Genomic DNA, 17,308 nt, shown 5'->3' on the forward strand with positions numbered 1-17,308 from the left:
GTGTGTGCTCATGAAAGAAAGTGTGAGAGTGTGAGTTTAAATGTAGGTGGGTGAACGTTAGCGTTTATGTATTTGAACCTGCTGGGTTTCTTTTACACGTTTTCTGCTCATGTAAGCACTGGGAAGTGGGTGTTTTTGTGCAAGTCTCGATAATGTGTGTGTGCGTGTGTATGCATGTTTTTTTTGCCCACTCATAACCTATCTTTATCCGCGCTGTGATGTCTACAGTAACCTGTTTTCTTTGTTGAAAGAACCAGACAATTTTCTCTGCAGTTTCCTCTGTGTGGGATCAGTTTTCTAACATTTAAGTTAATTGTTTTGTTTTTTTTATGATTTGTTTCTTGTTAAGGTTGCTTTCCTTCTGTTACCAGCAGCCAAGCAGCAGCCTGAGGTAGAACCTGGACTTGCTGGGCAAATCAAGCTGTGCAGCGACTGCCTGAACAATTCGTATTGTGTCAAACTGTGACACCTTGACTCTTCTCTGGCAAAAACACCTCTTACCGCGCTTTCTCTCTCCATCCTGTTTGAACTCTTTTTGTTTTGTTTTTTTCCCCCTTCCTCTAAACTGGGCTTTTTCATACTGTTGTGTGAATTTTTGGCATTGTCACATATTCCCAAACTTTTGCTTCGTAGGGCTTTTTCAGATCCCTGAAGGAATCGCTGAATCGACATGAATTAATAGCGTCACTCAAAGAAAAAAGACGGAAGATGCTGCAGCTACGTTCTGTGTAGCTGCACCTGTAGCGTCGCTAACGGCTCACTTAGCTTTTTTTTTTAATTACTTAAAGTATATGCATGAGTGCTAGTTGGATGATTAAGTAAAATGGAGAACTGTTTTCATTTTTGTTGTTAGTGATCAGTTCAGAAATCAATATTTGGTGGAATAACCAGGAGGTTTTCAATGGGGTTCAGTGGAGTGGTCTCTTCATCAGTTCCAGAGCTTCATATTCTATTTTTTTCTATTAGCAGAGTTGATGTTTTTTTTTTTTTTTTTGATGTGGTAAAAGAACACCAATAATTTTCTTTAACTGCCTGTTTCCACGTGGTTCGAGCGTGTGAGCATGATGGTGATCCTGCTGAACTGCGTGACTCTGGGGATGTACCAGCCCTGCGAGAACATTGACTGCTCCTCAGACCGCTGCCAGATATTACAGGTACACAAACCGAATGTCATTTTCACAGAAATGGTGCTCAGAACTGGTCTGCATACACCTAAATTAATTGTAATCGAATGAAAAGTGATAACTATAGGATGTGGATATTTGAACAGTCGTATATGGATATAATTTTAATCATATTCATTGCAATACTTTTAATTTTCTAATCATTTTAAGGCTAAAGTTGATTGAAAAGTGTGATTTCAGTCATTATGTGGTTATTACTACCATCATCTCACCTTGTAAAACTGGTGCTAATATTTATTGATTTTCTTTCACAGACATATATATGCATATTTTGCATTTTTTCCCTTAAATTACCCAACTCATTTCTTTTAATTTGAGTATGCAAAACAATTGTTTAGCACTGTTTTTCTGATGCTGCACATTTGCCCGTACTGTGAAATCATCTATTCTTATTTTACCTTTTGTGTGAACATGTATTCCTCCTCTTATGTTTAACTCACTACAGGAGAAAAATAGTATTTTATATTCTGTCATGTTTTAATGAAGGGCCACCATTCATTATTAGGGAGTGGTTCTGGTATTTTTGATTTAGCCTGAATGTCAAATAGCTTTAGCATCAAGCTGATAAACACAGAACAGCCTTTCTTTAATGCCAGAAGTGTCTTTAGTGGGTGCAACATCTGCACCCAACTGTGTGCATACATGTCTTTAGTCTTTTGCTGAAAGCCACTTCTTAAACCGACTTACTCTCCTTTTTCTTATATTCTCAAACCACACACACACGCACACACACACACACACTCACACGGCAACAGGCACATCTTGGAAACACTGGCAGTTGATTGATTTAACTCTCTAAGGGGGACCGATTGTTGAGTTGGACCAAATAGAGTTTCCCCTCTAAGTATCTTTGGACTCTGTTTAATAGCAAAATGGATTTAGTGAGCAGCTTCACCGAATCAGTGGAGTTCTTTCAGAACATTTATGGTTCAATAACATATTGTTTGACGCTGAACATTCAGCTACATCTGTGAACTCTAACACATGTGGATCCTCAGATAAGGCTTTGTCTTAACTTGTAATAGATTATTGGTGATTCAGTAGATCTTAGTAGATTTTACACCATTGTGCACCAAGATGAGCGGTAAGCTAAAACTGACAAATTAACGAAAAGTGAAACTGAGAAAACATCTTCAGTAACTAAAATAAAGAAACTGAACCTTAATAGAATTATATAATGCCTTTATAGAACTAGCTAAGACATTTTCATGTTTATGTATCTATTTGTTAGACTTTTGAATTATGAGAAGTTGATTTATTTATTTATTTATTTTGCCCCACACATACAGTTTAAGTCACGTGCCATCAAATCACACTACTCCATGTGGTGGCTACGCTACGCTGGTCCGCAAAATGGCGACAGCCAAAGTTGGGAGAAAACGTCAGTCAGCTGAATAAATTTGTTAAAAACAACCACTTCATATGTACATAATCACAATTCTTTGACCTTTCTGAATTCTACATCTAAAAATTAACCAGACCATCAAGAAACTAAAACTATTATTAGAAATATAAACTGAATGAAACATTTGTCTAATAAAAACTATCACACTCTTAAAAGTAAATCTAACCGAATTAGACAACTAAAAAGTAACAAGAGTAAACAAAACTATAAGAAAAACTGAAAACAATTATAACCCAGGTATACAAATATTTTTAATTATACCTGTTAAAACAGAGCCAGAAAACAATCGTTGCAGCTTCGCACAAAGTGCCAGAGAACAAAGTCACAGAGTTGTTGCAGTATCAACTGCTGCAGCTTCTCCACTGGCCCTCAAGATGACCGTAAATTGACTTCTGTATACTTTAAGTGGCCCAGGGTAATATCACACTCTATTGAAGTCGTCAGTCAGAAAGGTTGTAAAACATGAACCCAAGAGAAGTTGTTGCAAAACTCAGACAACAGCAGCAACTTGTCCTCTTGAGTGTGTCAGACTGTGTGCTGCATAAATCTGGATTGTTTATTAAAAATCATGCTTTTCCCTTTTTTCCCCTCAAAGCCTTCACTGAATATTAAGACTTTACAACAAATCTTCCCAACCTGTGACCTTACGGGATTAGACAAGCTGTAGACGTCCGATAAATTGGTGACTCAACTCCTGAGTTATGATTTTTGGCCTAATGTTTGGTCAAACTAACCAATGCCCCAACGTCTTGTGCCCACTAGATAGGTTATGAGAATAACCCAGCATTGATTATAATATTTTGGTTCATTTCTGTAACCCTAACACTCATGTGATTTTGAAATGTAACCCATTGAGTCAAAAACAAATATAACTACATCAAAGTTAACTATGTATGCAGGTTCAACCTTACATACTTTTAGGATGCATGAAGACTCCAAGAACGATTTTTAAGTATCTCAGTTGGTCTGAAACTGACAACGTTTATGTAGAGAGGTTATTGAGTTACTAATATTATTTATAAGTAATAATTAAAGTAAGTACATCTCTCAGTCAACAATAAATGTGATAGAATGCATTAATTTTAGTTCATCAGTACGTCAATAAAGAATATTGAGGATCTCATTGTAGTCTTTGCAACAGATTTTGTGGTTGGGATCATAGGTCAAATTGTATTTATGTTTACCCACTTTGATCCTCGGGGATTACTCAGGATCACAAAAACGAAAACAGAAAAGAGAGGAGAGCATGTACACTTCATCATTTCTATACTTCTGACCATTTACTTGACCATTTACTCCTGGAAGGTTGCAAACTTTTGTCGCTAAAATTCCCAAGACATCCGAAGGCAGCGGGGTGCACGGTTCTTCAGCTGCGAGCTCGTCGCCAAACAAAGTCGGTTCGGCTTGAGATTGTGCCGCTAGCAGTCCTGCACCCCCCTGAAAATCAAATTACAAGCAACACCGAGCTTGTCAGTTCGTCTCTAATCCCCCTTTTACACAGAAGAGAACAGTTAATCAAAGCTTTGTGCTTAAAACAGCAATACCCCGTTACAAGCTGAGATCATTTTGATTTGTTTTATTTTTATTTTCACCCCTTTCTCTCTTTCTCCATTTAATTAAATGCTTGATTAAATCTGGGTGTGATATGAGGGCTGCCCATGCGAGGTTCATCTTTGATTACTTTTCAAACAAATTATTTTCTATTATCCTACCATTTAGGGGCAAAATGCTCAATTTCTACGAAAAGAATATAAGAGGCTAGAGCAGCCTTTGGGCAAGAAAAAAAAATTGAAATTCATATTTAATAGAGAGAAGATGAATGGGGCTTTGACATGGAGATAAGAAATTAGAGAAATGATGAAACATTAACTTTGAAGAACAAGACAGAGCAAGTTTAGAGAAGAAGTTGGTTTGAACTTTGATTTTAGCCATTTATTTTATGTGAGTGGCCTCGCTTACCATTCTGTTCACTGTGCATGAACAGAATATTATAGCCTGGTGGAAAAATGTAAGAGGAATTAACTTCTGTGTCATCCTATGTTTTTCAACGAGAAAAACTAAAAAGTGTTTAGCTTTTAATCTGATAAACTTATTTTTATATAGGTGTATATATATAAAACTAAAAACTTCAGAGACGTTTACTTTAAAAAAACTGCAATAATTGTGCCATCAGGGATTTTGTTAGAAGTTTTTGAAATGATGGAAATTCTATATTTTCCAAGACACATTTTATGGCATAGTGAAGTAACTGTTACCTTCAGCTTTGATGAAAATACTGTATAAATTAAAAGTAACTTAAAAGAAATTTGACTTGACGCCTCGAAATTGACCTCTGTCTCTTTAACAACCTCCCACCCTTGCCAACACCCTCTCTAGTCATCACAACGACGCTCGACCATCTATGGAGCGTTGCAGTTTGTATAAAAACCTCAGCAGATGTGCAGTTCCACCAGGTGTTTGCTAATATTGCTGCTGCCACTAGTCTGGAGGAGCTGAATGGGGGAGGCGCAGGAGAGGGTCGCCCTGTGGAGTGGAGGCTCGTCTGGGGACTGCAGCTCCAAGGCGGAGCTTTGGGGAAATAGACAGGGCATCTCAGGATCAGGCAGTAAGTAAGGCACCACCTGAATGGTTGCCATGGGATATTTAAGCATTGCGCTAAATTTCATCAGTGAGATGCCATGCAACCGCAATTAAAAATAATATGTATGTATTTCATCTTTAGCCCAAAATAAATAAATAAAAATTTTATTCTCGAGATTTTTCACATCTTTAGCAGTGATGTATCCAGCTCTGTTTTTGAATTCGTGGTGTATGCTCCGACTTTGAAAGTGCATGATGTAAGTCATAACTACTTCATAAACGAGAAGCAGACAAACATAATAACTTCCTCATATCGCTGTGTTTTCTTGACAGTAGGCAATATGGACCCATCGAGTTGGAAAAACAACATGTTTTCCGTCTTTAAAATGTCATTGTCACCATCAAGTGATGTATAAAATCCAAAGGTTTTGTTCAGCCATGTGGGAGACAAAACAACTGCTACCATCATTACAGAACACAGTCAGTTTGTTTCTGTGTATTACCTTCTCACAGAGGTCAAGCACATTTTGTCTTCTTCTCTCAAAGCTGCTTTTATCAAAAAAATGTCTTTTTATTTATCTATTAGAACTGTCACCATATCCTGACATTAGGTATATGAGACAGATTATCTGTGAAAAGATCCTTCTGCTGCATTTCCTCCCTGAACTGCTGTAGGCATCTGAATAAATGTAGCCAATCAGAGCCAGGAGGAGGGTCTTAGCACTGTCAATCAATGCAGTGTACGTGTGCTAAATGTGCTAATGGCAGAGAAACAACTTACTAGTACACGAAAGCCATCATCGGTGGGTATGCTAACTAGCTTGAGCATTTACAACGGCTTCTGCTACATGCAGAGAGCAGGGGGGAGATGAAAACGGGCCAAATGGAGCCTGATTGACAGCCCTAAGACCCGCCCCTGGCTCTGATTGGCTGTTTCTAGACAGCATTGGAAACACGCTGATTTTCTGTCTCATGCCACACTGTGGACATACAGTAGTGACAGTTTCAAAAATGTCGGAAAATATTTTTTATAAAAGTTGCGTACTGCAGCTTTAAGGTAAAAACAAAGTCTTAATTTGCCTTTTATGCAAAATAGTAAAAAAAAAAAAAAAAACACTTTCCCTTCTGTTATAGTTTGAACCCATTAACTTTATTTGTGTTTTTTTTTTCAGGCGTTTGATGCGTTCATCTACATCTTCTTTGCCATGGAGATGGTCATAAAGATGGTCGCTCTGGGAATCTTCGGACGCCGCTGCTACCTTGGAGACACGTGGAACCGACTGGATTTCTTCATCGTCATGGCAGGGTCAGAACTTTCTGTTCCCGTTGTTTGATCCTCCTCTTGGCGGGGTGGCACCCCCTGACGGGTGTAGTGAAAATTCACAAAGTGGCACAGAAACATATGCACCAAATGTAAATAAGATGCAGAATGTAGAACATATAGACCAAAATATAGCTGAACAATTTAAAGTTGTGCATCTTAAACATTGAACATCACACCGTACTGCAAACGTTCAGAATTGTAACCACAGCTTGCCAGTGCAGCACGTTTAAATCGTTCCAAAGTTCAAACGGAACCATGACTTATCGTGGCTCTATTTAAAGACTTGGCCCTTGACTCGCTTTTTTTGTCTCAAACTGCTTTGTCTTCCTGACACGCTCCTTTGCGCTCTCATGCATGGCTGATCATCCCATTGTTAAATATATATGGCAGCGTTAAATATTAATATGTTGATAGTCGCCGGCTCTCACCTGGGACAGCGCCTCTAATAACGCGGAGATGATGCGGCTAATCATCGTGAAATAATTCAATGAATCAGCTGGAACGAGCGTGTCATAAATCCTGCATCGGATTCCTGCTGCTGCTAATGAAAGGAACCCCGGACAAGTCTCTTACTGATGTTTTTATGAGGAGTTTTTAAGCATTTCACAGGCAAATGTTTTCTATATATCGGGACGTTTTTGTTTGATAATATTTGTTCAAAGATCTGAAACACAGTTACTGGAAAAGCAGAAGAAACCTCTGAGGGAGCGAATATTTTTTCACAGATGAGTGAACCTTTGAGAGCTTCAGTTTTGTTCATTTTATTTGAGCTTGTGTGGATCAGAGCCATATTTTCTAGTTTCTTCTTCTTTCTTGCTGCCTGTAAATAATGCTCAGAGCATCTGTCATGCACAGTAATTTACTTTTAGCACATCAGGCTTTTTTTTTTACTTTAGTTTTATATTATTAATAATAAGAGGATTCTGAAATTTAGCAAATGTTTGTAAAAAAAAAAAGAAAAAAGAAACTGACATCAAGGATCATGAAGGACTTTCATGACCCTAAATCGGATAATTGAATTCTAACATGCAGAACGCCTTAGAGCTTCTGTCTTAGGCAAAAAGGTCACTAGCTGTGTTTCCATTAGTAATAAGGTTGCGCAAATTAGAATTATGAAAATGAATTTGCTTAATAGAAATATTCCAGTTCTGAAAAACTAAAGGTTTTCAGTGAAAGGTTTTTTGCGCAACGATGAACTGTTTTTTTCTTTGTTTTTTTTTTTTTTCCATTTTTACACACTCCTTTTGCATCACACAAGTCATGAGACCAACAGTCAGATGTTACTTCTGGCCAAAACCATAAAGAAGACAACAGGAAGTAGCGGGTGGAAGAAGTTTGATTCAATTAATTAAATTCAATTGTTCAATAGCTTTCCTGTAATATTACAGGAAAGTGCTATACTTTCCTGTAATATTACAGTACTCTGTAATATTACAGTACTCTGTAATATTACAGAACGGTACTCAGCCGAAGCTGAGTACCGTTTGAGTACCAATAATGGCCCTAATTTTTATATGGGTGCTGCATCCCCAGTAAAAAATGGTTCCCACCATTCTTTGCTGGATTCAAAGTAAACGTAAAGAAACTGGTCGTACCAACTTACCAAAGAATGCTGGGACTGTAGATTTCTAACACCTCACTTTCCTACATATTGCACACAAAACATTGTAGTGAGTTGAAGTTATACAGAGTAACTGGAGATATTGAATGACCTATCTTTATAAATCCCAATAAATTATGATCAAACATGTTGGAAGTTACCTTTGAGCTTGTGCCAAAGGCATTCGTCCAGTCCAGTCCATTTAATCATGGGATCATTTCTATCCTGTCTTGTGAGGAGGGAGAACATCAGGGTGTGGAAACCCTGAGGCTGTCCAGTTACAGGTCATTAAACTTCTTGACTCCTGCTCAGGTCACATGTTCTGTCAAAAAACTCTGTGATTTGGTGTCAAGCTTTTGTTCCATCGGTGGACATCGCAGACAGTCTTAGCAGACAGCCTTTGTCCTTCTCGGGTTTATTTCCGTTAATATATTCATAGAATAATTTCAAAGAAAGACAAAAAGGCAGCTCAACTTCTAATCTCAGTCCTGTGGAATGCTAAAATTTATTCCTAAAAGCTAAAGTTTGATCTTTCATAATTTATGTTTCTGCAGAAACATGACTTTGCTCTTTACCAGGATCTATTTTTACAAGTAAATACCCCTCATGTCTTATCAGGCGACAAACTCACACTCAGAAGCAGAAACATCTTGTTGAAAAATGTCAAAACATGAGGGAGTGGCATGAGTCCAGGGAGAAGCAAAAAAAATTTATTTTTGACAAAGAGCCAAAAGATTCTCTGAAGTCTGAAGAAATCATGACACTTTACGCCAAACAGATCCCACATTCTCAGTCTTAAAGACTAACATCTAGTCTTTAAGGCTCCGCAATAAAAGCTTTTCTATTTATTTTTTATGAAGGCTTGATTTAAAGATTGCAAACAGAGGTAGATGAACACACTGACAAGATCAAGTTTTATTGATCTTAAAACTAAACTGGTTTTAAGATCAATTTAATCTCTAACACTTTTTTAATCTGAACTCGAGAGTTTGTTTGTAAAGGTGAAAGGGCAAACTTCTGTGTTTGTAGAGACAAAAACTCAAACTCTCAGCCGTCTCTGCAGCGGAAGATGATTTATTTTATTTTTTTTTTAACAAAAACTCTATAGAAAATGTCTTTTTAACATAAAATGTAAAGAAAATACATTGAAGTTTGTGGCTGTAACAAGTCATCTGGGATGTTTTTATTGCATTATTCCTAGTTCTCCTGTTTCCTCTGAATCTTTTTATTCCCCCATCTCTTCTTTTTCTCTCAAAATCGAGGTTCGTTTTTTTTCCACTGTCATTAATACGGTTTTCTCTAAACTTTCTGGCTTTTATCTCTCAGAGGCACAAAGTTTCAGCCTTAAGGCCCGAGAGGCTTTTGCATAATGTTTGATCTAATCCCTTTTTTCCCTCTGATTCCAAACATTTTCAGCTCTAATATCTGTCCTCATCCCCTTGCTCCTTCTCTCTCTCTCTCTTTCCCTCGGTCATCATCTCTTAAGTAAAGTGGAGACCTTTTCCCTCATCTTTGGGCCAAATCCCGATGCTTAGCGTATGCACTGCAGAGGGATCCCACTGCCATTCCCCGATTACGCTCTAATATCACACCGGCCGCATGCAGAGTGTGTAGCGACGTGGGAAATCGCTGCGCCCCGCCGGGGAAACACGTGTTGCAAACGCAAACTGAACCGTACACAATCTGCAGGAAGGAGTCGACGAGCAGCGGGAGTTTAGCTTGGATTGCTCAAATTGAAGCCACGCGTGGTTAAAAATGAAATCTGAGGGTTTTTAGAACTTGGCTGAGACTGGAGGAGACAGCTGGCCAACCTGAAACCAAACGCTTCCTTTCGTACAGCATCTTTCCAACGACTACAGTATTCAAGATACATCATGACTGATGTGTTTCCAAAGGGTGAACACAGACATACTTGGTTGTTGTTGTGCAATAGGGCTGCAACTAATTAGTAAACGATTATTCTCAGTTAGTCGAATTTTGCGACATTCAGCAAATTTTTCATTCAACCACTTTAGTGTTTCCATGTACTTTTATGCAAGTGAACGAATGATTCAGTTCTTTTGTTAAACAGGGAAATATAAACATTTTATAGCCTAAAATGCAACAACCCGACATAGTGAATGTGAACCAGGTGAAATTATCTAAAGATCACTAAAGATGTGTTTACTGTAAATCCAAATTGTATGTGTATTTCTGAACAGTTTTGGTTTAGACACTGCTCTGAATATGTTTATATTTTAAGCAAAGGGTCTTTTTTTGAGTTCATATTGTCCAGTCGATCACTAACTTAGTTGACAATTTCTTCTATAATTGATTAATCACAGTTAATCTGATTAATCCGATTATTCATCTGCATCAACCAACATGCCAGATTTCGCCACCCAGAATCCTTCAGAGGGGCACAAATTGCCCCCGAACCGCACTTTGAACACCCCGGTGCTAATCGCTTCTTGTTACACCCCTGTGTGCTACGCCATGCTTGACACAGTACTAGAATGAGACTCGGCCCAATCGCAAAAAACTGTCGCAGTGCTGGAAAACTGGCTGAAAATGAACCAAAAATAGCCCAGTGCAAGCATGGCCAGATGGAGATGAAGTGATAAGGCTGCGTCCTGTTAGAGACGCCCAGCTAATCTGTTAACGATCAAACCTCTGCACCAAAGTTTGCCTGTGGCAGGCTGCAAGAAAAAACATTTTCTTGTCACAAAAACCACTCTGGACGTTTAAAAAAAAGAGCACAGGATTGTGCAGTCTGCTTCAGTTAGCCATAACTAGCATGCCTTCCACCTCTGCTTGCTGTCAGCATTGTTTTCCCCAAAGTGACTCCGACTCGCCTTTAAAGAGATTAATAAGCAACTCAGAGGCAAGCAATTCTGTGTCCCTGACACACTTCCTGTGTTTATATGTAGCTGCAGGAATGCGTGTATTCTTTATATTTAGAGGTGTGTGTATTCTTTTGTCAGCCTGTCTGGTGGGATGTGGTTGGGTTAGGCTATCGGCGTGTGCAGAAGAAGCTCCTGAGGCTGCAGAGCTCCTTCAGACCCATCTGACCTGCTCTATCTGTCTGCAGCACTCAGCAGAAGCAGCACAGCAGAGAAAACATTCCTTTTGATCACACTGCGAGTGGAGGATTTGTGTAATTTAGTCCCCGTTTCCCTAAAAAAAGTGTCAAAGTATAATGCCAGAGTTTATGATTTTGTGAATTTCTCCCTTTTTTTTGCAACCCTAACATGAATCAGAGCCAAAAATTATCCATCTAATATGGATCGTATTAAAGATGCAGCTGTTTCCATGTAAATCTGCCAAACTGAGATACTCGTGGTCCACATTATGCATGCCCACACGCAACATCAGCCGACTCATTCTCCCAGTTCATATCTGCCATGACTCCGAGCTAATTCAGCTAAAATTTACCCTCACAAAGCAATTACATTTTCACTTGGTATTAAAAAAACTAAATAATAATTTAAAAAAAGTTCTCTGAGGGAACTGGACCTCAGTTTGCCGTCTTATATGCAAATAAACGTGTAGGTGTTGAAACAGTGGGCTGTCAGCTAAGCAGACATAACCGTCTGCTGGTGTATTTGTAACATCACAGTTTATGTTTTTGATCACCTGGACTGGGTTCTAATTCAAACACGAGGTGTAAACTTTGCTGTTACTGTGGCTACGAGCTCTTGATGAGGTTAATTAAAGGGGAATTGAACTTTACATAGGTGTACAGATAAGCTCAAGATGAGCTTAACACTGATTTATTGTTGTTTTTCTGAAACCAAGAATGGTACTGTGTTTGTTTTATGATTCAAAATGGCTTTTACCAAAAGATATTAAGACAACATACAAGGAGGTTCGAGAGATACAACAAAAACGGCAAAAACACAAAATCTTAATGCACTTGTCATAAGACAAAACTAACTTACAAGAAACATTTCAGTGATATATAGAATCTTGCTATAATATTAAGTAGTTCCTTAATATTGATGAAAAAGTACTACTTCGATTGGCAGGTTATTTCGATTATAACATGGAAAAACTGTCTTGTTATAGTAGTTAATTGACAATAATAAATGTTCACAACAAAGAAGCTTTGCAGTTGGTTTTGCAACCATTCCTGCAGATGATTTAAGTAAATAAAGCATCAGTATTGCAATACCGATATCAATTCCCGACCTGATGACCTTTGTCTTTAGTCTTTCTCTTCACCTACTTTTCTGTCTGAGCACTTTCAAATAAAGTCCACCAGGGCCCCAAAAAACAGGACAGAATAAACAGAAACAATAATAACAATAATAAAGAACTAAACTGAATGTTTGAGATCAGTCAAAATAGTTTTTTTTAAAGTGTATAATAAAAAAATCCATCTAAGTTACCGAGTTAATACTAACAGAATCTAGCAGTGGGGCCATTCGTTTGTCAGGACGTTTAACTTCCTGTCTGTTCACACATCCACACTGCCCTACTTGTTTGTGAACACCAGCTTGTTCCTGTAGAACGTTTGCGCTGCGTAAATGTCATATCCATGAATCAAACAGATGCTGGGAGGATTACACGTTTTAACAGCTTCACTCACATTGTGAACTGTCAAACCTTTCACTACTAAGAACAGCAGACGGAAGGGCATCCGTGATGGAGATCTGCACCGACTGAACATCACAGCTTTTATGAAAGTGGGACTTCTTGCAAGGTTGCTGTTTAGATTAAACTGCAGCAAGTGAACCCCATCAAATGGCAGCTGTGTTTCTGCGTGTGTGTTTACTGCAGTCGGTTTTCTGAGCCATTACTCACACTGATGGAACTCTGGTGTCATCTTGTGAAAGGCCAGATTAAGAGTGCATCGCGACACAATAACAAAGACGGTAGCCACACATTTAAATAATAATAAAGTGACCTTCCCCGAACACACACCAGGCCTTTCGTACGGCACCGTACGCATTGCTTATTCATGAGTAAACAGCTGCAGTGACAACTCCACTGTTAGCTGTTGTATGTTGTTGCTCTGACAAGTCCAAAATGTGAAAAGACAATTTACATGTATATACCAACAGATTAATATTCATCACAGAGCGGTATTCCATACCCCAGCCATGCCCCTTTCAATGAAGACTATAAAAACTATAAAGTAGGGACGCACAATATTGGATTTTCAATATGCCGATACTCTAAAACTCATTTGGCTATTAACAGATTCCAATACTGATATTTTTTGCCTAGACCTAATTACTGAAACTATATGGCTTTCCCTACTGTGTAATTAAAATACTGCATTATGTTTGATAGTTTAGCCTGCTGCCAAATGCAAATACTAAATAGGAAGATGAAAGTGTAACACTTTCAACTAGCATTATGTTTAAATTTGTTTATAGCATTTGCTCTCTTTAAGACTGAAACTTGCAAATTTGACGTTGTGCAAACGGCATTATTGTCTCTGGTTTGTTAGAAAAAAATAATACATTTTCTATCAGAGTTATTTTGACGGAACGGCCGATGTCCGATTTTAAACTTTACAGCTAATATCGGCCGATATCAACGCTATGCCGATAACATTGTGCATCCCTACCGTAAAGTATTATAAAATACTTACTAGTATAAATGCAGAATGCAAGATGTACAGCATTCTCTGTTGGTCTGTTGGTGAGAAGAGCTTTTTGCTTAGCCCCATTACATGGCTCAAACTAATGGACAGTAGATTGAAATGATGCATTTCCTTTTTAGTAATAGCTGTTGTATTGGAAGAAATTTGGGCAGAAACACAAAATAAAGTGTCTCAGATAAACAAGGTGCCAATGCAACACATATTCAGTATCTGAAGATCAAATCAAATCAATTTCTGTTTGTTCAGTACATTTCAGCAACAAGGCATCTGCTTTACATCATAAAAACACAAAATTACAAACTCATGAAATACAGTCAACGATTGAAACGTTACCATCATTACACATCAGCTTGTTGATTAATGTTTTATTGATTATGTTTCCAAAGCAACTCCAAACAGGTGGATTTTTAGTCGAGATCAGTGGGGCCCAAAGTGGGTGGTGGTGGGCCAGCATCCTGCATGTTTTAGTTCTCTTCCTGGTGGTAGTATTTGATTTCAAAAAGAGAACAATCATTGTAATTAACTTTACATACTTATGTCTAGAGAAAAAAATTACATTGATTATGTCTTGATTTCACCTACATTAGTGGGAATGTTTATGTCTATATAGACATAAAGTAAATGTTTTCTAAGTTAGAAAGAAGAACATCATTAGTATGAAATTTTGAACAAGTATTTATGGAAATATATTCAGGATTTCTTTAGGATTTCTTGTTTTTTTTCCCACTTGACACGTTTTATGCTTCTTAAGTCAATCTCCTCTCAGGAGTTACGGAGGGGAAAAAAGGCTTTAGTGTCTTTTCAGTAAAGAGACAAACTGTTGCCTCGTGCTTGCTGAAAAAGCAGATGTGAGGTCTTAAGAACCGTGTCTTACATAAATAATCAGCTCTTATTAAAATGTATTTTTGTGAAAACGCTGGGGATTACGCGCTGTCTCCCCGAGTTAATTTTTCTCTTACGTCGACTTAAATGCACCGACTGTCGCTTGTTTCTTTGATGACAGATGCATGTTGAGTGAGCCGCGTAGACAACCAGAGTAAACCTGGTGAATTTACCACAGTTATTTAAGCAGCTTATTTATTTTCCTTTTTATAGTAAAATGACTTATTGACGTCGATAGCCAGGAGACCGTGTCATTTGTAGCAAAGATTTTTCTGGCTGCTCAACATTTGTATTTTACTCTGAAAGCACCATGAAGACGAAGGAAAGAAATAAAAATGATGAAGTAAGAAGAGAGAAGACAGGATTGCATCCTCCGTAACCAAGCTGCTTGATATGTTAGTGGTTTATTACAGGAATTGCTAAACCTTTCCACGCTGCAGCCCCCAGAGAATATGTAATATATGAGAATATGCTACAAAATATGTAAAGAAACATTGCATGTTACCATTTATTTTTCTCACTATTCAATAATTATTACATTCACTTAACATTATAACATTCCTCATGCTTTCTGATTTTAGTCTGTGGTGGAAAATTGATTTGATATAAGGTAACATGTTCTGACTTTATTAATCTGATGTTGATGTCATTCCAGTAAAAAAAAAAAATCCACCACTATCCTGTCTTTTGATAAGAGAATACTTAATATTTTTATATTAATCCTATCAAATTTTATCAAATTTTGTTTCCACACTTTGCTGGAAACGGGATTCAAACATGAACAAAAAGGTCCAGAGGATTCGTCACTCAACCCAGATCAGAGATCAAAGTAAAGAAACTACTTATGACGTTCAATGATCAACATTTAGCATTAAACTTTTAATATTGGCGCAAAGCCTATAGAAACTAATTTTATCAGAACAAGAATCTAGAGAAACCCCTACTAGTTTAGAAATTACAGACTATTCATAAACATGGGGAAGTAATTTATAGTCTTATACTTTTTTGTTGTCTTTTTTTTCTCCTTTTTGCTCTTTAGTTTATTGTTTGTCAACATTATCGTTTATTGCGATAAAGTCTGGAACAATTTATCGTACAGCAAAATTTGCTATTGTTGACAGACCTAATCATAATGATTGAAAAACAGATTATGATTTAATCACATTTCTTTTTCTCATCTACTCTACAGCTTTCTGAGCCCTCCTGTTCACTCCCTCTGGTCTATGAGTTGTGTTGTACTGCTAGGTTGGAAATAATGCAAAAAAAGAAAAACACAGGAGGAGTGAAGAATCAGAGCATACGAACAGGAGAGTTGGAGTTGGAGAGCAGGAGACTAATGAGAGATCTTGTGAGGTGAAAAGTTGGTGGATAAAATACGAGACCCGGGTTGATGGCCGCGCGTCCGTGAGCTCCGCCTCACCCCTGTAGCTTCTCTCTCTGACTTTATAACCACTTCTGGGAGACAAAAATGTAGCACGCTCATTAATCTAATTTTAATAATTGATGCTGTCTTCTCCAGGAGGAGTTTAGTCTGGACTGCAAGCATAAAACGAGACGTTTAGAGCTCTGTGGTAATTGCCACAATAGCATATTCCTCTCCATTAGGCCGGTGTTCGACTGGTTCTTACAATATTTATTTAGCTGTAATATTTTTCTGACCAAACCCATCGACACACAGGCTTTCTGACTGCCTATTACCATACTTGGCTGTAGTCAGGCGCCGAGCCTTAATTAGATAGCTGAGGTAATACATGTTTAGGCCATTGGAGAACAGCTCTTTTTGGCTGCTAATTAGCATTAGCAACTGCTTTCAAAGGTCTTATTCTTAAATAAAACCCAAACCTTGGTGTTACAACCCAGATTAGAGCAGCACTGAACTTCTTTAGCCTCCTTTTATTCTATTTTCTCCATCCAGAACCATACTTAGACGTCCACATGCAGTCTGAAAAAGATGACCGTTGGGTTAATTGGTTTCTGTAAATTGCTCTCAGCGGAGTTTGTGCATGAATGAGGTTTTTTATCCTGTGTGTGTGTGTGTGTGCGGGTGTGTGTGTGTGTTGGTGTGTGTGTGTAGGCGTGTGCGTGCGTGTGTGTGTGTGTGTGCGTGTGTGTAGGCGTGTGCGTGTGTGTTGCCCTGTGATGGACTAGCAACCTGTACAAGGGCGCCTCTCGTTCAATGACTGCCAAAGATAATATTTCTATTCTGTGTAACAATTTCTATTACAGTTTTTGTTGTTGTTTTTTATTCCTTGACTTTGAACACAAAAGTTTGGTAAGTAGTCAGTGTATATCAGGGTTACAATAGTTTAGGGTTTTTCATTATAGCTTAGTGTAACGCTAATTAAGGAAAGGCGCCTGACTATGGCCAAGTACGGTAATAGGCAGCCGGAAAGGTTCGGCCGAGGAGCCTGCGTATGTGAATAAAACACAACCAACAGACCAACTTTGTGTCATTAAAGGAAAATGCCGTGAACTCTGACCTTGCCTTCTGTCTGTGTGTACTATTAGCACATTTTTGTCTGAGGAAGAAGCAGTAGGAAGAGCGGCTGGCTTCCTCCTGTCATGATCGGGGTTGAGACATAATCCTGCCAGCAGCAGTGATACTTCATACTTCACGGGCCAGCAGATGGACCTGCACAGCTGCTCACAGGCCTCCCTATTGAAGCCTGGGTCAGCAAGACCCAGAACCTCCCTACACCAAAAATGTCCAGGTCGGCTGGTTGGACTGAAAGGCAAATGA

The 17,308-nt window shown here is 38.3% G+C and overlaps 1 protein-coding gene across 1 annotated transcript in view; it reads left to right on the forward strand.

Moving 5' to 3' along the window:
• The window catches only part of LOC129376904 (voltage-dependent T-type calcium channel subunit alpha-1I-like), a 169,346-nt gene that overhangs the window by 62,213 nt on the left and 89,825 nt on the right, over nt 1–17,308 (forward strand). The window contains exons 3-4 of the mRNA XM_055056561.1: nt 1,043–1,154; nt 6,342–6,475. Coding sequence (XP_054912536.1) covers nt 1,043–1,154; nt 6,342–6,475 — 246 coding nt within the window. The remainder of the gene's footprint in view (nt 1–1,042; nt 1,155–6,341; nt 6,476–17,308) is intronic.

Source organism: Poeciliopsis prolifica, unplaced genomic scaffold (genome assembly GCF_027474105.1).
Source record: "Poeciliopsis prolifica strain line A6 unplaced genomic scaffold, Auburn_PproV2 SCAFFOLD045, whole genome shotgun sequence".
In the NCBI taxonomy this organism is placed as follows: Eukaryota; Metazoa; Chordata; class Actinopteri; order Cyprinodontiformes; family Poeciliidae; genus Poeciliopsis; species Poeciliopsis prolifica.